We start from the raw sequence: 17,694 nt of genomic DNA on the forward strand, positions 1-17,694 counted from the left end.
ATCTTCATGCTAGCCCACTTGAGATTCTTACTTAGCCTCTTCAGTAGCCTTCTTGTGCATGGCACTGTCGTGGTGACTAGCGTCATGTCATCCATGTAAGCCCTGATTGGTGGGATTGGTGAAGTCCTTCACATGAAACAAGGGGACAGGGGAGATGTATTTCCAAGAAAATGTCCACCCAAAGTGAAGTCTTAATTAAAACACACATTCCCAATCAGTTTCCCATATTGCATTACAACATTCAGTCTGGGCTCCATCTGATTCGGTGTGGCCTCTGCATATTCTCCCACAGTCCAAACATTAATGTTGGATGTAAAGGAAACCAGATGTAATTGTTTTCTTTCTATATATCTCTTGGCTCTGCTTCTCTCTGTTGCAAATGTTTACTCCACCCTGCACCGTTTATGCTTTATATGAAAGTTGATGAAAAGGTTTTCTTTATCCATTAAAAAAAACAAGCTGTGAAAATACAACTGAATTTCCTCTAGAGAAGCAACTGAAGAAATGTATGCCAGGAAATCTTACTCTTTCTCATGGCTCCCTGGGGTTAGAAGTCAAACAGAGGTTTTTGTGAACTTGAGAGCACGTCAAGCTGTGATGCTTTGCGCATTTCGTGCTTCTTTAGTTATCGATGATGTTTGTAGAGAGCTCTTTCAAATAAAAAGAGACAGGATGCCAGTAGGATACCATGCTTCAAAAAGAAACATTTGATGCAGACATGTACTTACAAAAATATATTTTTAACCTGATTTTCAGAGTAATCTGGTGTTTCTGACCAGACTCTTTACCTTTGCCCATCTACTTTTCCTTCCCCTTATTCTGCTGTATCAAATTATTTTAAGACATAGAGGTATTAAAACCTGATAATCTTAACAGTATTGCATGAAAATAAAAGATTTTTCATAAAGAACCTGCATGCACTAAAGTCTGTTAGATGTCATAAATATAGTTTGGTGAATTGTGCCCTCTAGTGGGGGTTGAAAGGAATAAAAGCACTGGACAGATTTTTCCTATTCCTCTTATTGTATTTTTACTTGTGTTCAATTATTACTAGGGCCCGAGCACCCAGGGTGCAAGAGCCCCATTATAAATGAAATGGTTTGTCATTATAATCATTATTTTAACCTGCCCCAGGGCTTTAGGGCCCCTTAACATACTCTAAAACGAAAGAAAATCGGCACACATGTGGGGTCTGAAAAATGTGAGGTTGATATAAGTTTCACAGATGGCCCTAAGGAATTGCCCAGATAGCGCCACCTTTTGTGCTTCTATGGAACAGCTCCAGAAGGGACTTTGACAAAGAGTAATGAATTTTGGTGTGTAGATGCAGCTCAGGGAGCTTTACAAAAAAAGTCTCCTGGAGTACATCTCTAACTACAACCATAAATCAACCACGTAGAATACATTAGCCAAAAATGAGGTGTTTTTGGCCTGAGTCTTTTTTTTTCTTGTCTTGCAGAAAACTGCAGATTTAATCAGGTCTGTATTGCTCAGTTTGTGTTAATCGTGCATTGTAATTCCTAATAATGGCTGACAGATGGATTTTTACAAAACGGATCAAATGTTAAGTCATTCTTGCTCTCAGGAGAGGTGATCTTTTAGGGGTTGATTTAATAGCTGTGGAGATCAAAAGACAAAAGATACCCTAAAAACCTCAAAACCTTTTATCCACATTTTCTTAATCTAGTAATCTCTTGGGGGCTGGATGGGAAACTATGGTGATCACTGATCTGAACCATTTCATCATTATTGTTTATTCCTGATATTTCTTTGTGTTACTTCCCTTGCCCTTATCTTTTTGGATGTATGTAGGATTTTAAATGTTGTTTCAGCTAGGACTGTTAGCACCAGTGCATTAATTGCAATCAATGTAGGTCAAAAATTAGAGCAAACATTTTTTGGTAACATTAATTGCATGCTTTCTCACACCACATTTGCCAACGCAGTGTCTCCCTGCAGCCAAAATGATGTAAAATAAGTCCACTGCTGCTTTTTAATGTCTCACTTTAGTTGTGGAAAACCTCACATACAGCTCAGTGGATAAGTTAAAAGTCATCTGCAGCTTGTCTAATCAAACGTTCACATTTTTAATGTTCCCTTATTTCATTTTCAACCATTGTGGGTTCATTTTTCTGTGGTTAACTACACCTTAAAATCTTTTACCTACCAACAGTTTCTTTTTTCTGCAAATAAAAGCAGAAAACAGAACAGGAATCCAACTACTATTATTTGAGGAAAGTATAAAAATCTAGTATCAAACAAAAACAGTTTTAAATACAACATAGAGATCAATTGTTATTAACTAAAGAAATTCTGAGCTTGATAACAAATAAAAGTTTAATAATTTGACAACACTAGTTTCAATCCTTTTGTTAAGTTTCAGACACAGTTATTTACATGTTGAGAGCTTCACATTTTGTAAAGGGGTTCTATAATGCAAAATTAATTGAATTTTAAATACGGACATGACGTTTGCCTTCCCACTAAAGGACGCATGATTTACATTGAAATGTGTTCCAGCGGCTGCCAAATTAAGCCTAAATATTAGGTACAATTCACTAAAAGATATTCTCAATTAGGAACACTGACTTTTTTTTTTTTTTTTTGGTTGATATTCACTTCTGGCCTATCTGAGTATGGATCTTGTGGATCACTGCTGGGTCATGTTTGACCAATAATTAGTGGCTTATGTGGGCTAATAATGCCTGGCTAGAGTTTTGATCTAGCCAGCCATGGAAACAGCTAAGTAACAAGAAATGGTTTGAAAATTTCTCAAACAATACAAAAAGTCCTTACATGTTTTAAAAATCACAGTTGACAATTGGGATCTCAGTGTTGGTTGAAATAATCATGACAATCATTATGAGCTAAATCATGCAGCCCAGTTACTCATCTACTTAAGAAATAGTAGTGTGAAATAATACATCCAAAATCTGTCAGCAAGTTTGACTTACAGATATGATCAATTAAACTCCCAAAATATTTTTTTACTTTCTTTGTGGCATAGAAAAATGCCTACTGAAGTTATAAAGTGAGGGATCATATAGGAAAGGGTGTCCCCTGTCATTCATACCACTAGTTTAAAGGAAACAAATCATCAATTTTTTGTTTATTTGCTTGTTTGTCAAAAATATGCCAGACTTTGCTTGTTAGGCTAATTCATTCATGCCCCCACTGAGAGAAAAGAAGAAACTGGACAGCTGGAATTTTTGGGAAATGCCTACCCAAGATATCTGGGGTCTTGGATTTCATCCATTCTCTCAATGTAAAAAAAGTTTTGTCCGTGAGTACCTGGGGCAAACAGATGGAGGATATACTGCACAAGTCTTACAAACTCATTTGGCAAGCAAACAGCAGGTGAGCTGGGCGTCAGAGCTGAATACTGCGATTTGTTGAGCATTTCAGTATTTTTGCAAACCTTTATAGTCTAATTGAAAGCCTTGTAAGCTTACTTGAAACATTTACTACCAATCTAAAAAAAAAACCCAAGGGCTCGTCCGGGATTTGAACCCGGGACCTCTCGCACCCTAAGCGAGAATCATACCCCTAGACCAACGAGCCACGTGACTCCAAGCGAGAAATTCTGGCGGAAAACTCATAAAATCTGGACTTTACACAAATATGAACGAAACTTCGTGACGTTTGTGGTAGACTACTTATTTTTTCTGACTATACGCCCTTTTCACGCTGCGCGTTCTCAGAGCGGAAGTGATCAAAGGCAGTGGAAAACAACATCCGGGTCTCTACTGCTCCCGAAAGAAGATATCTACTTTTTTCCGCAAGAACTGTCTGTTAAAACCATGGCGAATTCTAGTCGCAGATGTCACTGTAGTGTCCCCTGTTGCTCAAATGACAAACAGACGCATCCTTATTTAAGTTTTCACGACTTTCCAACAGATGTGGGTTTACGAGGTCGCTGGGTTCAGGCGATTAGAAGAGAGGAGGGCGCCACTTTCAGGATTCTCCGCGGCAGCACCTATGTCTGCAGTTTGCATTTTAAAGATGACGACATCTATTCAACCCCGAAAGGTTTGAGGAGAATTAAAAAGGGGGCTGTACCTTCGAGGTTTTTATGGAATGACTGGGGCAGAAATCAAACTCGGACCGGTAGGCGACTGGGTTTTGACGCAACAACCGACTCCGAGGAGGATGCTAACGCGATCTCTGCAGTTGATGTTGCCGTTACTCGCTGTGAGCACGATTATGCTCAACCACCTCCACCTGGTAAGTTTTACACTTTCTAGGAAATGCTAAAGACATACTAAAGCTTGACTGAGCGTGCTAACTTCGTTGAAAGTTAAAGACATATCTATATGATGCTATGTGTCAGTGAGTCTGTGTACTTGTGTCACACAGTGACTATTTAACATGTGTCTGGCTGGACATGTTTATGTATTGTCAAGAGAAATTTCCCACCCTGAATGAAGTATGGAGTCTCAAAGCCATCCTGGAGTCATTTTTACTGATTTTAAATTGTAATTTTGCAAGTCTGAATGAGAAATTGTGATGCAAACTGTCATAGTGTTGATCTCTATTTAATAATCACATGCATGATATTTTTTATGCCAAGGTACATCAGATGATGCATCTGAGAGAATCAAGGAACTAGAGAAGAAAGTGCAAGAACTACACCTTAAACTCCAACAGTTGACCATTCAACAACAGCAGCCTCACATGAAACGCTTCTGTGCCTCAGATGAAGACTTCCGCTTCTACACCAGATTCCCATCAGAAGAAGTCTTCATGATTTTCTGGGAGTCAGTTTCTCCATCTGCTTCCAGGCTGGTGTACTGGTCAAAGGCACAGAAGGGAGAATTTGAGGCTCCAAGCCCCCACCGCAAGCTGCATCTCATTGATGAGTGCTTCATGTTCTTCTGCCGTGTTGCAGCTGGACTCAAAGAAAAGGTACTGGCATCTATATTTTGTATCAGTGTATCTACAGTGAGTTGCACCATACTTACATGGACAAGCTACTTCTATCAAGTCCTTGGATCACTCCCCATCTGGATGACTCGGGAGCAGGTGCAGGCCACCATGCCTGACAAGTTCCTGCAATACTGCCCCAAAGTCAGAGTGATTATTGACTGTACAGAACTTCGCTGCGAAACATCATCTTCCCTCACCTTACAATCTGAAACCTTCTCCAGCTACAAGAACCACACCACATTTAAAGGTTTAATTGGCATTGCACCTTGTGGGGTAATTACATTTATATCTAAATTATACACTGGGTCAATCTCTGACAAAGAAATAACCAGGAGAGCATGTCTGACACAGTATCTCCAGCCAGGGGATGGAGTCATGGCTGACGAAGGGTTTTTGATTGAAGACATGTTAGCAGAGGTCGGTGCAACGCTGATCATTCCACCACTTAAAACTGCCCCTCAGCTCAGCAGTGCAGACGCTAAAAAAATGCAAGCCATTGCATGTCTTAGAGTTCTGGTGGAGAGGGCAATACATCGTGTGAAGGAATACCACATCTGGGATGGTGTTGTTCCTCTCTCCTTGGCAGGCTCCATCAACCAGCTGTGGGCAGTTTGCTGCCTGTTGACAAGCTACCAAGGCCCTTTAGACATCAAAAGTGACAAGCCTGTATAGATGGCTGGAACCAGCACACCCCTTTTATCGAGTACTTTTTCTATCAAAAATCAAAAATATGTACTGTAGCCAATTTTGATGTCCTGGAGTTCATTTGTAGTTCTTGTGATATCAAAACATAGTTTAATGTGTACTCATGTTATACTGAAATGAAAATTCTAGTATAGAGACAACTCTATTGCAATATATGTATATATGGAGAAAAAAAAACAATCTGAACAGTTTGGCATTAAAATGAATTTATATATTAATTAAAGAGCCCTGACCCTGTTGAAACCATTACCTTTTCTATGTAGTTGGGCCTCTACAGCAATGTTTTTATGTATTTTGAATGTAAAAAAATAAAACATTGAATTACAGGTAATTTTAAAATGAATTAATATTGCAATTAAAAAGACTTAAGACCCTGTTGTAACAACTGCCTTATTTTTATTTAAAATATGATCAACTGCATGTGTCAACTGTAGTTACTGATCAGCACAGTAATTAGCATCATTCCCACAGTATGCACTAAAGGGGCATTTATCAGAACAGACATGGTAGAAATTGAATGTTATATTCCTAAATCTGTTGAAATTAGTGCATAATCACTTCTATACAAAATGTTTTTTTTTTAAATTCACTTAAAACAAGACTTGATCTACATAGGAATGGGTCCTCTTCCCTAGTGGCCACTGTCTTGCACTGCTATGTTTCTACTTAAAGGACAAGCTAGTAACATATGCCTTTTTGTAATTAGCAAGTGGCCGAAATGCACCACTTGGAAGATGAAGAGTGTGGTTGTTGTGCACAAAGAATAGAAATTTATAGATGTGTTTGATGGTAAAACTTGTAAATTGGAGGATCATACTTGTCATTCATCACAGGAGCTTTACTGACAAGAGGGGTGAGCGAATGAGTGTTTCAATCTAGAATGTGACCACTACTTGCAGTTAAATATTCCCATTTCTACACACTGTACCTTTAAATCCCCTGTGAGGAGTTTTTAGCTGGCTATACGGACTTTAATTATAACTGATGCCTCCTTTTTACCTGCAAACCAACAAACATAACCATCAACCATGTGATAGACAATTTCTCTATCATATTTTTTAATGCCTCATACTACTTTTGTGGGTGTCAGACAAGACAATTGCCAGCATGTGGTTAAAACAGACCCCTTTTTACTTTTTCCACAGCAAATATTCAAAGTGAGAAACATCTGTATGCAAAAGGCAGCAAGATTGAATTTTTGGATAAGTAAACAGTTAAAAATGTACAGGACAGGATCAATAGAGTAAGAGGCTTTGTACACATGCGGCTCAAAAACTGACGAAGGATATCACAGAAGCCATAAAATTGCATATGCAAAACATTTCATTGAACTTACCAAATAGAAATGTACAAATCTGATCTGAAACAGTCAGCTGTTCAACTGCATACCACCACAATGAAAGAATGGAACAAACACTAATCTCCTTATATTAAGAAGAGGCAGATATACTGTACAGTGCTCATTTAGACTTGAGAAAAACATCCATGTAGATAGTGAAATAGAACCTGTCGAGCTGCTGCCTCATACCATGAATAAGGTCTTCATCCTTCCAGACTCTCTACACTGTCATATCTCTGTGTGTGTCTTTTACGAAGTCCCACCATTCCAGCCCACTAATGGCAAGCTGACCCTGGATCTGCCAGTAATACTTGTGACTCTTCTTGAGGGTAGCTTAACCTTTTATTTGGCTCAGGTGTTTCACCTCAGCGACACAGCCAGTGTCACAGCATTTCACTTCAACCAGTCCAAAAGGAGGCGCTTCTGTCGGGTCAAAAACCCTGCCATCTGGGCTGGCACCAAGGTGAGGTGCATCAGGGTACACAACAAAGCCAGAAGGGTAAACAGACACATCACGCATATCAGAGTACTGTTTTAAAATGTCATTCTCTTTCATCAGACCCCTTCTCATAGCCTGGGTTTGTGGTGTTCCTTTCAGCATGCAAAATGTCAGAGATTTTGCTGAGGACTCGCCAAGCACATGGCAAGCCTCTCTGAACCTGCTGGCAGTCACTCTTGGTTGTCATACCTGGAACCACAGATGGCTGCTGCATTGTTCCCTGGTCTCAGCCTCAATGGCAGCAGAAAGATCATAAGACACCTTTATACTCTCAAGGGGTCAATGTTGCTTGCAGTCAGGTGTAAAGTCAAAGTCTGCTTGAAATCTGTAGCCCTCAACAGGCAGCACAGGAAATTGTTGGCCTGGTGCATGCTTTATGATTTCCCTATTAGTCTCTGGGGGGCACTGGTAGGACAAAACTGATCCAAAGGGCACTGGACCAAATCTGGACTCCACCATTGTGAGTTCCTCAGGTCCATGAAGAATTTTGCAGAGACCAAGCTGTGGCTGAATCTTTTTCAATTTCTCCCTTGCAGACATCACATCTGGATCAGGATGGGGACTTATCACAAAAGATACCAATACATGTGATCATGTGTCTATCTCTGTCTTATCTATCTATGTCTATCTATCTATGTCTATCTGTCTATCTATACCGACCAGCCTTAACATTATGAACACCTAGGCAATCTAATGCAATCCAATACAACAGCTGTACCATAAACTCTACTTTCAGAAAGACTGTATTCTTTATTTTTGTTGACATGATCAGACAGGTGATTATTGAACTTGATATTTATAATCAAAGACATAGTAGGTGTTAATGGTGTACTTGAGTGTTTTATATTGAAAGGTGTTCCTTAAATTCTGGCCACTTCATTAACAAATATGAGGGGAGCAAAATAGTAAGAACACCTTTTAATAAAATCACTCCAATAAATCACTACCACCCACTCAAACTTTGACAAAACAAGAGATAAGATATTCCTTTATTAGTCCCACAAGGAGAAATTCCAAATTTACAGCAGCGATAAATAAAAAAAGATGTATAAAAAGATGAAAAACTTAAAAAAAAAAAAAAAAGTGATATTTACAGCTGTCATGTACATGTTGGATATGTTACAGATGGATAAGGTGGAGATATTTATATGTATGATACAAATATATATTATATTATGTATACTATATATTATATGTTATATTATGTACACAAATATCATTATAAAAATATATATATTTCTGTCGGCTGCTGTGATGCTGCTCCCCCAGCAGACCACGCCATAGAAAATAGCAAAGGCTGCATGAGTCATACAATTAATTCAAAGAACAACTGTCAACCTCCTGACCATGTTAACAAAAACTGAAAATGTAGAAGCTTCAGATAAATAAAATTTGTGGATAGACCTTTTGTATTGGTTGCGTTATATTGCCCAGGTGTTCATGTAATTATGGCTGATCAGTGTACACACACATACATAAAAAATACACATTTACTTAAAAATTTCTTGAATAAATTGTATTAAATGCATCACCTGAATAGACACCATATAAGGTGGATTTGACACCTGATTTGACATGAATGTTGTCCTTCAATTTAGGTTTACAAACCACCATCTCATCTACCGACTCCGGCTGGATTCCCTGTTAAAACACAACATAGATTTTTATAGTTGTGTCCCTAAAAATGCTTTCTCTTCCTTATATCAGTTCTAATCTAGTTATAAATCCCAACCTGTGTCCGAGGTCTGTGCCATGTCTGCAGTCTGTCTGTGCATGACAAATGTAATGGCACCATCTTGTAGTTTAAGGTGCTGAAATGGGCACTTTGATAAAGAAGCCCCACCAAATGGTTGCAAAGGGCTCTCTCAGGAGCAGGATGTGGTTCTGACCACAATAGGGACTGTGGCAGCTTCTAGTGTGATCTATTTAGAGAAAAAACAAAACACACACACAAAGGTAAGTTTGTTTTTAAAACTCAGACCATAACTGTTTTAAGCACATTTGCATGACATGATAAGACATTACAGGAAACAATGCTCCTAATTTATTTTGGTGAAATCTCACAGATTGGAGTTATTCCCCATGGCATTTATCTTTTCCAAAGCAATCAGGAAACTGGCAAATGCATGCATTTTATTTAGACTAAGAGTTAACACATCAATTTTAGAGCATTAAATACTTAAGAGCATTGGAACCTTGTGTGGAATGACTGTTATTTGAACATTGTACTTACAGGCAACATCACACAGCAATGACAGCAGCATCGATCTGTGGCATCTTGCTCGAATGACCAGCTCTCCATCTTTTATCTCTGATACACACACAGCTACACAAAAAGGGAAACATTACAACATATGCTTCGTTTTAAAGCCACTTTAAAAAACGGACCTTAGCAAACAGTACGAAAAACTTAACATCCATAAATCAGAGATAACTCGGCTATCACTTTATGTAACATCAAAATTAACAGTGCAGTCCACCAGTCAGTGTTTGGTAAACTTGAGAATATATCAGAGAAATGAATTTCTCCAACTATGGCTTATAATTGCTGTATTTTCAATGCAGGAAAAGTTCGAACTGCCTCAATATGTTGCATAGGACCACTGGGTGAAAGATTGGATAAGGGACGAAATACAGTCATTCTAAGTATGTGTTGGATAGGTGATAATCAGAATTATAAAGTAAAAAACAACTATTCACCGTCGGGGTGATTGAGATCGTTGATTATGTTGAGCAACGTTGATTATTACCCGCATTTGGCGAGTAAAGGAATATGATTTCGGTCCAGGACCACTTGGCTAAAACAGCTAGCTTGCTTGTTAGCCTAGCATTCACCGTCATACCTACCTTCGTAGTTGTATAAATATCCTTAGACAAAGAATTTGTAATCTTTTTCAAGTTTGGAGCTTGAGGTCAAGGAAAACGTGTCAGCAATCCCACTGACATCAGCGATCGCCAGTTTCTGAAGGTTGTCGAGAAACTTGGAAAAATTCATCTTCACTTCATTCATTTTCGCGACTGACAAGCAGACCTGGATGTTGTTTTCCACTGCCTTTCATCACTTCCGCTCTGACAATGTGGAATGCGTGAAAAGAGCGTATTCGTGCTGGACAAACATTTCTACCATTTTCTGTGCCAACAAAAAGTTGTTGCGAAAATGCAACCCATGACAATCTCTTATAAACCCTCATACTGCATGAATTCTGACAGTTTGTATCCCAAACCAATATATTCCAGCTCAAATAAATGTGAGAAAAGCCACTTGTTGCTTCAAAACATTCTTTAAATCGCATATAATGTTAAAATATAACGGAAAATGGCATTGTTCACTCCCTAAAAGGGTTAACTTTAGGTGGAATCGGTCCACTTACCTGAGTTGACCCACATCATGGTAGTATAAGATGAAATTGTTCCCAAATGCTCCGTGTATCTCCATAAACAGATAAACGGTGACTCACACACAGCAAATTATCTTCAGGATTATCCGTGTGAGTAGTTTCTCCTGAAAAATAGCCTATCAGCGGACATGTGAAGCTCGGTACTTGACGTTAGCTTGTTAACACAACTTCCGGTTGATTCTACATCACCTTACCTGTCTACCTAGTAAAGTTTCCAAAGGTGTCATAGACGAGAAACCTTTCGTTTCTCTCTTAAAAAAGAAAAACTGATGATACCAGACGTATTTTTTCTCCATTCTCTTTAAATAAAAGCTGCTTTAAATTCTGTAGGCCTATCTATCAGCTGAGATTTGTTAAAAAGACCGTTAATTTTAATAATGGACCGGTGTTACGTCACTGAAAAACCGCCAGAGGTCAGCATTTGCTCTCCCTGTGGTGAGAAGCAGAGGACCTGAGCAAGACAAGGGATTCCCCCTGTACGCTACTTCCGTTTTCGTTTAAACAGTGATTGACAGGTTTCTGTGTCCGTACCACTGCTTTTCTTTTCAGTCAGGGATAGGAGAGATATCTAGCCTATTATATTACCCGAAAAAGTCTAGCAAAAACACTTAACAAATAATTTTATTACATGTTCAACTAACAGAACTGTAGAACTGTGCACAGTAGTGTCAGAATTTTGCGCTGTTCTCTTATTGGCAGAAGGACAAAGAGAGCATGAGTTCGGCTTAAATGGTCATTGACCCAAAGTTTATTAAGGATTACATATAAAGTTTACAAAATGTCACAAATATCACCCATCTGTGTGTGTCCCAGCGAGCTCTCAGCGCAGAGAGCCCCTAACCCTCCATAAGTGCATCTTTTTATCTTCAGGGGAGGATCCTCCTCCACTTCCTGACAGGGAGGAGTCCTGTGAATTACGTCACTTCCCAGTCCAGTGTGGCCTCCTCAGTGTGTAACAAAGAGTGGTCTCACTACGTTAACCTTAGCTGTCATCATCACTGTACACAAAAAGAGCCACTCACTCGTAACTCTAATCTTAGCAGAGGAAAATGTCAACTGCATATGAAAAATACAATGTTTTATCTTGTAATATGTCACAATTCCCCCTTTCAATATGATTTTATCATATTGACAATAAACTATATGTATGCAATATGTGTAAGCAGTTTCTTCGTTGCATTAACAGCAGCAAGCAGTTCTTCGTTGCACAGAGCAGTGGAAATAATAACATTCACATTTAATGCATGATTGAATAAACGCATAAGCTATCCTTTTAACTACCAGGAGTACATTCATTTGTGTTAGAAATCCTTTGTCCCTAGGAGCTTCAAACCCTTAATTACTCTACTGGTAAACATGTCTGCAATGAGCAATACAAATATCACACCTTTTACACTTATGCATAAACTTTGTGTAAGCATGTTTTAGCCTTAGCCTCGAGTAACATCTACAGGGTGATGACTAAACAATCTTCATCATCTTCCTCGCAGTCATCTTCTAGTCTCAGCGGCCATTGTGGCCATCTGGTAAGCCTTGGGCAGGTCAGTGGTGATCACCTCAGCGAGTGAGTGAGCACATGGGATACGACAACACCCGCATATGGTTAAAAGGCAATTACAGTGATTAGGGAAATGAATATTTAGGTGATCAAACCTTTCCACTGTTCAAATTAGTAGTTCAGTCAGTCATTAAATGGGTTATCTATGCCTGAGTCTTCAGCCATTTTGTTGAAAAGAGACTTTAGATCTGATTGATTCATCTGCGGCTGTACAGTTAACAATTTATATACCGCATTAATCTCTAAACATAGCACACCCCCTTTTTACCCCATAACACGTCTAATGCTATTCTAATTTGCAGACTCATTAGGGATGTGGCAGCTAGTTGTTCTGATGGTCCAGAAATGGCATCTCTGGTCAGATTGGTCAGGTGCTGAACATCATAGTGAATGTAATTTATGTGATCTATGTTTTTGTTTGGAGCAATCCAAATGAAAATTGATTCAAAGCCACCAGCAATTTGGTCAGATAATTTGAAGTGGTCTGACACACCCCTAGGTACACCAATTACATCAATATAATTCAATAAATCTTTTTTAAGCCTTGTATTATTCCCCAAACAGAATATAGTCCCCCTTAGACCACACTGCCCATCGTCTCATGTAATAAATATAACATGGCCCTAATGTCAAAGTTCAAGTTCAATTTGAAAATACGCTTCAACTCCTTAAAGCCTGTTAAATCATTTTTCATACATACTTTTATGACACCTCTACCTATCAACATGATCAATAAATTACTAAAAAACTTCTGAATGTAATCTTATTAATGATAGAATTGCCCTCAGGTGGATTATCAGTTGCCAAAAATTATAATTTATGGAAATTAGGATCTTTTGAATTTCAATAGAAGTTCAAATAAACATTTCAGTTCCAAGAATTAGAAGTTTCTGGCTATAATTTGTGTTTTCAGGTTCCAATGGGTTAATGTCATTGATTGTTGACACCTTTGTTGCCAAATCAGAGCACATCAAAAACAAACGCTAATAATGACAGTCACAATAATAATACTGATAATAATAAAATACTAAAAAACAAAAGTTATCTCTAATGTCATGACATTCAGATGCAAAATGTGCAGCTAACTGTATATTTTGAAATTCTTCTACGTGATTGCTATAACCCTAATATAATTTGGCTCAAAAATTTCTTTCTTACAGATTCATTCATTAGACAAACCAAGAGAAAAAGTATTTCATCTTCAGTTTTTCCTCATTCATACAACAAGTACAACAGCACAACAACAACAGTTTTTTTTTCCCATGGCCTGCTTCTGTTTCTAATTTATCTTATCTCAGTCTGTACATTGTTAAAAATTTCCCTTTGTTTCCCCATCTGCTTTTTTGCTAGTTTGGCCTGTTTTTCATCCTCCTGTTTTAAAATTTCCTGATTCCCTGCATCAGTCAGTGATGGTAGTCAGTTTGTCATGGCTGTGTCCGCTAATGTATAAGGTCTGTATTTCATAGTGCCATTACTTCTTGTCATCATTGGCGTCATATAGTGTAGTTTTTTTGTATCATGTAATCTGAGTCTGTGTCCCCTGCGTCTGTTCGTCCTTCTCACTGTCTGTGTCATTTGTGTCAGAACATTCTGTTCCCTACTATCATTTTTGTTGTTGTCTCCTTCTCTCTGCATCTGCTTTTCTCATAGCCTTGACTGGCGTCGATATTGTTTCTCTAGCCTGTGCTGGTATCATAGCTTTGACTAGTCTCCATGTCATGTCTGCAGTTTGGCTCCTACTCCTCCCTCGTTATCAGTTTCCAGTCTGTGTGACTTGAACATTTCTCACAATCTCATAAATTAGCATGCAATATCTACTGTGTTTAGATTAGACTCTTAACCCTAAATCCTTTATGTTTTTGTTGTTGTCCAAACTAAGGTCTGTTATGATTGCTGTCCAGGAAAAGTTGAATCATAAAATCATTGTCAGGAAATCAACTATCAAACTTATGCATAGTTCTTTAACTTTACAACATGTCAAATGGTGACCCTACTCATGTAGTTTATTGGTAAATTATGTTATTTTCCTTGCTTTAAGTTCAACTATGTTCATCAATTTGTCTTTATTTCAGGTTTTTATTTATTTTTATTTAGTTAATTCTAGTTTTAACTTCCCTTATTTTACTGTTAACACCTTCAATTCCTCAGCCTATGCAGTAACGTGTTTACTTTTATTTTAATCCATTTTAACTCCTGACAATGTGTTTTGTTGTACTTAATCAGAAAGTACTTCCTATTATTATTATTATCCCTTTGTTAAAAAATCCCAAAATATGTTTCCTTTTCCTTAACAGCTGTGTAATAATAATAATAATAATAATACATTTTATTCATAAAGCGCTTCAACTATCTCTCTATTTGCTCATTAATTTTCTCTGTAAGTTCTCTCTATTTATGCCTCACAGCCTCTCTAGGCCTCTCAAGGCCGCCATAGGTTCAAGCCCTCAGTTTGCATTTGTGAAGGACGGGGGAGTCGTCTCACTGAGATACACACACACACACAGGCAGAATCAGATACACATAGAGGACACACACACAGTTTTCCTCAGCATTTCTCCAATGCATGTCAGATTTCTTCTTCTTTCTTCCATTTCTTCTTAAATTTAGACATATTCAATAGTTTATTTTTCTAATATGTAAGACCATAAATAAGGCACCAAAAGAAAGGAGAATTAAAAGGAAAAATAATGGGCCTTGTCAAAGTGCTGAATGAATGCATTCTACCTCACTAGGCCTTGCAAGCTTGCTTTAACCAAAAATAAATTCAGATTAAAAAAAAGAAATATATTTAGATTAAAAAATAAACAAAGACAAAAACAAAACAAAATAAAAATAAAAATGAGGAATTCCCTCTGAGCTCAAAATTACACATTTAACACCACAAACAAACCTAGACAAACAACAACCAAATAACACAGTGTGCCGGCACAAACGTACAACAAATTCAGGCTTCTTCAGAGATGAAACACTCTGGCAACTCATTTTAACTTTAACTTTTTCTGGTACTGATACCACTGTACCGGATTTACACACAAGTCACTTAACGTGACTGTCAACCAATTCGTCACATTTCAATAATTTCACACGTGTTTCTTAACAGTACTGAGGGACTCAGGGTCTAAATGGTCAGATCCAGCCAAGACGCTTCTACACAGAATGTAAGATACCGTGCGCTTGCCCGCTGGGGTTTGAACCAATCTGAACATTTATTTTAACTCAGTCCATTAAGTTACACCATAACAGTACTGAGGGAAAATCCCCTTATGTATTCCAATGCCCCACTACTACGGAAGAGTATTAGGGCCACTGAAAAAAAAATAAGTTTGAGACGAATTTTTTTTTTCACTTGTGAGAAAAAAGTCAGAATTCTGAGATCAAAGTCAGAATTCTGAGAAAAAAGTCAGAATTCTGAGATTAAAGTCAGAATTTTGAGTTTAATCTCAGAATTCTGAAAAAAAAATGGAGACTTTTTTTTTCATTTGAAGAATAAAGTCATAATTCTGACCTTTTTTCTCAGAATTCTGACTTTAATCTCAGAATTCTGACTTTAATCTCAGAATTCTGACTTTTTTCTCACAAGTGAAAAAAAAAAATTTTCGTCTCAAAAATTTTTTTTTCAGTGGCCCCAATACTCTTCCGTACCCCACAGAGCATGTCAAAGACCAGGACTAACCACCAAGGAATTCTTAGCCAGCGCTCGTTGACCAATACACTCGGTACTTAACCTGTAAAACCGCCTTTTGACATGAAAATCCACCCACACAGTAACATATAGGTATATTATAATTATTAATTTATTAATTCATTTAATTAATTTATGACACACAGATGAGTAACATTGGGACAAATGTGATTCTCTCCCTGTACCCTATTCTATAAAATAACCACACTCAGACAGGCAAGAAGAAAGAAAAAGAGAGTGGGAAAGACACGTGAGGGCAGCCCCCCGGACTGCTGGCTCCAGACCCCTTTAAAAAACCTCAGCTTGGAAACTCCTTGAGTTTTAGGCATATAACTATACAGATACAAAATATACAACCACAGAGGACGAAAGCCTCAACTTGGGAACTCCTTGAGTTTTAGGTATATAACCTTAAATATACAAAATATGCAACCACTGAGGACATACCCCTGTATATGACATCAGATCATATTTCCAGAACATGTATGCTATTGTTCTGGCGGATCTTGGAAGCCCTTATCGGAGCACACAGGCTCTTAACCCTACTAAACTAAAACTACATAGGGTACTGCACTTTACAAGTAATCACTTTTATGTCCATTAAATCTATTTATATCCAAATTAAAATGATATATCCAAATCCAAAATCCAAATATTATACTCAGTCTCTTGAATTCTTTTCTCAGACAACTCTTCATTTAGCATTCCCAATATGCAGAAATCCTGATTCTTAATCAAAAGGTTTTCTGCTCACCTTTAATTATGTGACGGTTCACCGTGAGTTGTCTAAATAAAAAATCTCCCAAGAGACTCCACCGAACGTGGCCCTCAATGTGGGCAGATCCTTTCAGCCAATCACGCTGGGAGTCATCAGTTGTCAGAATTTTTGCGGTAGGCTAATTGTAACCATCCATTGAGATGATTCTTGTATAATTTCATTGTAATTAAGCTATCATTCATGCTAAATTTATCATATGTAGCCTAAATTATGGATTAATCTGCTCTTAATTACTCCCACCAATTGATAATTTGTTTGTGAAACATATAAAAAGAGTGATTTTATCACAGAATCCATTTCTAAATGTTTACAATCCTTTTTGTACCACAGAAGGTCAAAACATCAAACTATTGAGGTATTCTAAGGATAAAAATGTTAAAATGATATGACATAAAAAAAGTGTACAGTAACAGCATTCTTAAATGACTTTAAATGCTTTATGTGATTAGGATACTGAAAAATATGCCCTGGTAGCCCACTGGGGTTCTCATTATTTGACAGAAGTGATTTCACTTGTTTTGTATTTTATCCACTTTATTCTTTGGTCATTTCCTTTTCCTTCATTCTAAGATAATTTCATTTCTATCTCCTACCTAATTCTGTGAAAGAAAACCTCTAATTAGTCAGTTGAAAATACTTAATTGGTCATCATATTTCTATTCCATAGTCTAATCCATGTCTGCACTGATGATTGAAAGACAGACCAGATGAATTGATAAATCTATATTTTTGCATAAGCAGTATACCAGGGTAGAAGGAGGGCTTTTTTACCCCCCAAAAGTATCCATTCACTGTCAACCTCAATAATA

General features: G+C 37.7%; 1 protein-coding gene and 1 non-coding gene across 2 annotated transcripts; one reads left to right on the forward strand and one right to left on the reverse strand.

Annotated features, from left to right (window-relative positions):
* Positions 1-3,489: 3,489 nt before the first annotated feature.
* On the reverse strand, positions 3,490-3,561 carry trnap-agg. Its single transcript has one exon. It is a non-coding gene; the product is annotated as a tRNA-Pro (tRNA).
* A 229-nt stretch (positions 3,562-3,790) lies between these two features.
* Positions 3,791-5,957, forward strand: si:cabz01071907.1. The gene is made up of 2 exons (XM_041783696.1): positions 3,791-4,224; positions 4,571-5,957. The coding sequence occupies exons 1-2, from the start codon at positions 3,801-3,803 to the stop codon at positions 5,596-5,598; spliced, it is 1,452 nt and encodes a 483-aa protein (XP_041639630.1). The 5' UTR covers positions 3,791-3,800; the 3' UTR covers positions 5,599-5,957.
* The last annotated feature ends 11,737 nt before the right edge of the window (positions 5,958-17,694 follow it).

The sequence above is a fragment of the Cheilinus undulatus genome, linkage group 3 (genome assembly GCF_018320785.1).
Source record: "Cheilinus undulatus linkage group 3, ASM1832078v1, whole genome shotgun sequence".
In the NCBI taxonomy this organism is placed as follows: Eukaryota; Metazoa; Chordata; class Actinopteri; order Labriformes; family Labridae; genus Cheilinus; species Cheilinus undulatus.